Below are 5,187 nucleotides of genomic sequence, written 5' to 3' on the forward strand. Positions count from 1 at the left end.
CCTTAGTCCTTGAAAGGCTGAAGGAAGCTACTCTTGAGGAATAGTTGCATTATGGCCTGCTGTTGATGCTAAGATATATCTTGAATTATGATGCTCTTCCTCTTCAAGGATGAATTTGGGTATTACAGAAACAAACTTACCAGTGCTATGCCAATATTAGAGGAAAAGCAAAATCTAAGACTTGTTTGCTTTTTGATATTTGAGACTTAAAAAATTGTGATAAAAAAATATTACTCAAAGAATGATAAAGTCTTAGAGTTTGAAGAGAAGTTTATATTGTCTATAATCTTAGCTTCAGGACTTTAAGTAACAGAGAACCCAAACCTCACGGGCAGGTAGTTTTATTATAGATGGCTTTTCAATTAGGGAGTATCTTATTTAGTTCTTTTTATTGGATAAAATCTTTTGTAACATCCTATTCATTTTGGATGTGAATTTTGAAACATTATGCATAGTAAGTCCAATTGCTCTTGAATTGCCCTTTAGTTATGTTTTTCCTTTATAATCTAATCAATAACTAAATCCATGCCCTCCCCTCATTCTACACTTTTATCAGAGTGGTAATATATCCAAAACATCATCATCATCATCACCATTGTCTTCAAAATAAGCACTCATAAAACACTATGTCCCAAGCACTGGTTCAGCACTATACTTACTCCCATAAGTCTATGAATTAGATTGTATTATTGTCCTTATTTTTCAGATGTGCAAACTGAGGAGCAGAGTAGTTAAATAACCTGCTGATGAGTGCACAGCTAGTAAGCAGTACAGCCAAATTCAAACCCAGACTTCTAGATTCAGAGTACATGCTTTCAAATACTCCATCAAGTTGTTCTTAATCTTCCTTACTTAAAACATTTCAGTGGTTCCCATTACAAGATCAAGTTTAAGCTCCTCAGCATGACAAATAATGCCCTTTCCTTTCCTCTTCTAGAACTTCATCTACTATTCTCCATTATATTCTTCACATTGCCATAGAACCAAACTAGTATCACCCCCAATGCAGCATGTATTTTCACATATATGTGCATTTACTACCACCTCTGTATTAGTCTGTTTTCTGTTGCTTATAACAGAATACCTGAAACTGGGTAATTTACAAAGAAAATGAAATTTATTTCTTACAGTTTTGGAGGCTGGGAAGTCCACAGTACAGGGGGTGCATATGGTGAGAGCCTTCTTACTGGTGGGGTGACTCTACAGCAACTTAGGGTATCACATGGTAAGAATAGGCTGAGCAAGAGAACTAACCTTCCTTGCTCTCCTTTTAAAGCCACCAGAACCATGCCCATTACTGCATGAAAGATTCAATCCATTCACAAGGACACAGTCCTCATAAATCTTATCACCTCTTAAAGGCCCCACTTTTCAAATTCCATAATTAGATTTCCAGTCCTCTTAGCACTGTGACAATGGTCGAGCTTCAATGAGTTGGGGCGGGGGAGAACATACAATCCACAGCAACCTCCTTCAGCTTGCTAACTCTTTCAAGTTATTCTTCAAGACTCATTCCAGGGATTGCCTTCTTCTGGAAACATTGCCTATTGCCTGCATGCTCCGTTTTCCTGGTTAGATGGAATGTTCCTCCTCCATGCCCTGTACTTTTACCATTAATATTATCACAATATACTGTATCATTGCACTGACCACATTTAATGGAAATTATATATACCTCCGAGGCAGGGACCATATCTTATTTTTCTATCTATATACCATTTATAACTGAATTACACTGAATAAAGTTCCAAGTTTTTGTTTTATTTGCAGATGATGATTGATGGTGATGGCTTGCAGGGTCATAAACAAAAGGAGGCACATAGGACTTCAACAACTTTCATCATTTGCAGAAACAGGAAGAACTTTCCTAGGGCCAGTAAAATCATCCAAATTTATTATAGATGAAGAATGTCATGAAAGTGTGTTAATCAGTTCAACAGTAAGGCTTCTTGAAAGTTTGGATTTAACCAGTGCAGTGGGGCAGCTTCTCAGTGAAGCAATTCAAGCACAATATACCATGTACAGAACTGGAACCAGTACTCTTTTGTTTCTTGTTGGTGCATGGAGCAGTGCTGTTGAAGAATGTCTTCATCTGGGTGTCCCCATTTCGATAATAGTGTCAGTGATGTCAGAGGGCTTGAACTCTTGCAGTGAAGAGGTAGTTTCCCTTCAAGTGCCTATCCACAACATATTTGGCCATCTGGACAACACGAAGACATTTTCTGGACTTGAAACATTTAGTGTCAGTTTGTATCCTCTTCTACAAGTCCCTTCAGATACTGGTTTGACACAGGAAGAGTGTGATCTCAAAGATGTTGCTTCTCAATCATTGACCATTTACAGTCTTTCTGGGAGACCTGTTAAATCACCTCAATTCTTCAAACCTCAGGCTGAAGTTGAAACAGATAAAAACACATCACAAACTCCGAAAAACAGTCGGCTTACAGATACCCACTGCAGAAAGTCAATACTGATTCACAGTAGGCATTTTAATAGCACAGATAATAATCCATGGATAAGCAAACCAGATGGATTTCTAGATCATGGTACAGCTACTTCCAAAACTTATGGATGTAATGATTTGGTAGAGTTGGCAGTGGGCTTGAGTCATGGAGATCACAGCAGCATGAAATTGGTAGAGGAAGCAGTACGGCTGCAATACCAGAATGCATGTATGCAACAAGGCAATTGTACAATGCCATTTATGTTTGACATTTCAAGAATCTTCACTTGCTGTCTGCCAGGTTTACCTGAAACTTTTTCTTGTGTTTGTCCAGGATATATCACTGTTGTAGCAGTATCTAGTACTACTCTGATCAAGGAATTGCAGAATCAGCCTGTCCGGGTAGTTCTCATTGAGGGTGACCTCACAGAGAATTATCGCCACCTGGGATTTAATAAGTCTGCAAATATTAAAACAGTATTAGATAGCATGAAGCTCCAAGAAGACAGCTCAAAAGAACTCTGGACAAATTATGTATTACAGGTATTAACCCAGCTCAATGTGAACCTCATCCTGGTACAAGGAAATGTATCTGAACAATTAATTGAAAAATGCATACACAATAAGTTGCTGATAATTGGGTCCGTGAATGGCAGTGTGATGCAGGCTTTTGCAGAGGCTGCAGGAGCAGTACAGGTGACCTACATTACACAACTGAATGAAGATTGTGTGGGCAATGGAGTCTATGTGACCTTCTGGAGAAGCAGTCCCTTGGATATTGTAGGTAGGAACAATGGAATGGCAATCTTGCTAAAAACAGAAGGAATTAATTGGGTTACAGCAGTGCTCAGTAGCCCAGTAACTGCACAGATGCAAAACAAAGAAGATAGGTTCTGGACTTGTGCCTATCGTTTGTATTATGCTCTAAAAGAGGAAAAGGTCTTTCTTGGAGGTGGTGCAGTGGAATTTTTGTGTGTTAGCCATCTTCAAATTCTTGCAGAGCAATCTCTGAGAAAAGAAAACCATGCCTGTTCAGAATGGCTTCATAATACTTCCTCTTGGTTGGGCTCGTCACTGGCAATATACAGACCAACAGTGCTTAAATGTCTGGCAAATGGATGGCACAAATACCTTTCAACTCTCATTTATAATACTGCCAGTTACTCATCAGAATTTGAAGCAAGCACATTCATTCAACATCATCTACAAAATGCCTCAGATTCTGGCTCTCCTTCGTCTTACATCTTGAATGAATACAGTAAACTAAATAATGGAATTTTTAAATCAGGCGTTTCAACGAAACAGGAGCAGATTCCAAGAGTTTATGACATTGTTACACCAAAGATAGAGGCGTGGCGCCGAGCATTGGATTTAGTACTGTTAGTACTTCAGACAGACAGTGAAGTTATTACTGGGCTTGGACACACACAGATAAACTCACAGGAACTAGAGGGTTTTTTATTTTTGTAGTGTTATTAGCTAAGTCTTTGAAAATAATCTTTTGGAATATATCATGCTAATAATAAATTTACTAGTAGCCAAGTTATAATGCCTAAAATACCAGCTGTTACCAAGAAAAAAAATAATTGATGTCAATAACTGTTCAGAATCTGAAATTTTACACTACTTATAAGCTAACAAGTTAGCCTGTTACTGTTTCATGGGATGCTACAGAATACACAAGATACCTGGGTCAGAGACAAAGGACTTTTATTATGCACAGCAAAAGCTGTATCCAGAGCTTCTCATTGGTTTTTGTCAGTACCCCATTTTTCTAAGTCCCACAGGAGCAATACAAAGAGCCAATGATGGAAACTGCACACAGTGGATGTGGATTGTGCTGCAGGAGAGAAGCACTGAGCTTGGGATATTCACTACTTTTCTAGTAAGCAGAAACAGTCCTGCTCTTTGTCCAAGGGAAGTTTTTACCATGTGCTTCAAAGCTGCTTAGTATAAACACAAGCCTGGGACATGGACTGGGTAAAGATCAGTAAGTATACAGGGGTGCTCAGGGCCCATTATGGAGAGCCTCTTCTAACAATCCACTCCCAGCCTGATGTGTTCTTGGCCAAACTCTAATTTTCACATGAGGGTATCACTCCATTGGCTACTTTGATTAGTTTGACAAACAGGTTGTTTAGTCAGTACCAGATTCATTCAATTGGTCTCATATAGTGATTAATTAAGGCTACTATCAACAGACTCTGAGCAGAAGGATAAAGCCAATCTGCATTATTGACCTCAGTCCTGTCCCCACGGTCGTAAATTCAGTCAAGTGTAAGTCGCCACCTGGGATTTAATAAGTATTTGCAGACTTACTCCATACTTACTGATCTTTATCAGTAAGTAGTATTTTTATTAGGCAGTGAGAATATAGACAAACCAATTTATTATACATTTTGACCCATGCAGGGGAGCTTTGGCCTGCTGATCTGTGGTGTCATTGCCAATAATTGTGGGGACAAATAGATGGGCCATAAAGCAACCCCTGTTCCCAATGGAGAGACCTTCCATGGCCCATTTCCCCCATATATAAGCACATAAGCCCAAAGAGTTCAGGTTACTCTCGTTCAGATTTATTGTCAAACCTGATTTGAATCACCATTATATAGATTTTAAGTCACCCAGATAGTATCACCAAGTAGTTGCAGCCTCAATTGCTGTACATGAGGCCACCCAAACATTTAGAGGAGCATGTGATCAGTCAGATTAAAAACAAGGTTGTGTTGGTCCCTGTGTTTCTG

The 5,187-nt window shown here is 39.0% G+C and overlaps 1 protein-coding gene across 1 annotated transcript; it reads left to right on the top strand.

Moving 5' to 3' along the window:
• Positions 1-1,780: 1,780 nt before the first annotated feature.
• Positions 1,781-4,820, top strand: BBS12 (Bardet-Biedl syndrome 12). Its single transcript, XM_063108373.1, has one exon. The coding sequence runs from the start codon at positions 1,781-1,783 to the stop codon at positions 3,911-3,913; it is 2,133 nt and encodes a 710-aa protein (XP_062964443.1). The 3' UTR covers positions 3,914-4,820.
• The last annotated feature ends 367 nt before the right edge of the window (positions 4,821-5,187 follow it).

Source organism: Cynocephalus volans, chromosome 9, assembly GCF_027409185.1.
Source record: "Cynocephalus volans isolate mCynVol1 chromosome 9, mCynVol1.pri, whole genome shotgun sequence".
NCBI lineage: Eukaryota > Metazoa > Chordata > Mammalia > Dermoptera > Cynocephalidae > Cynocephalus > Cynocephalus volans.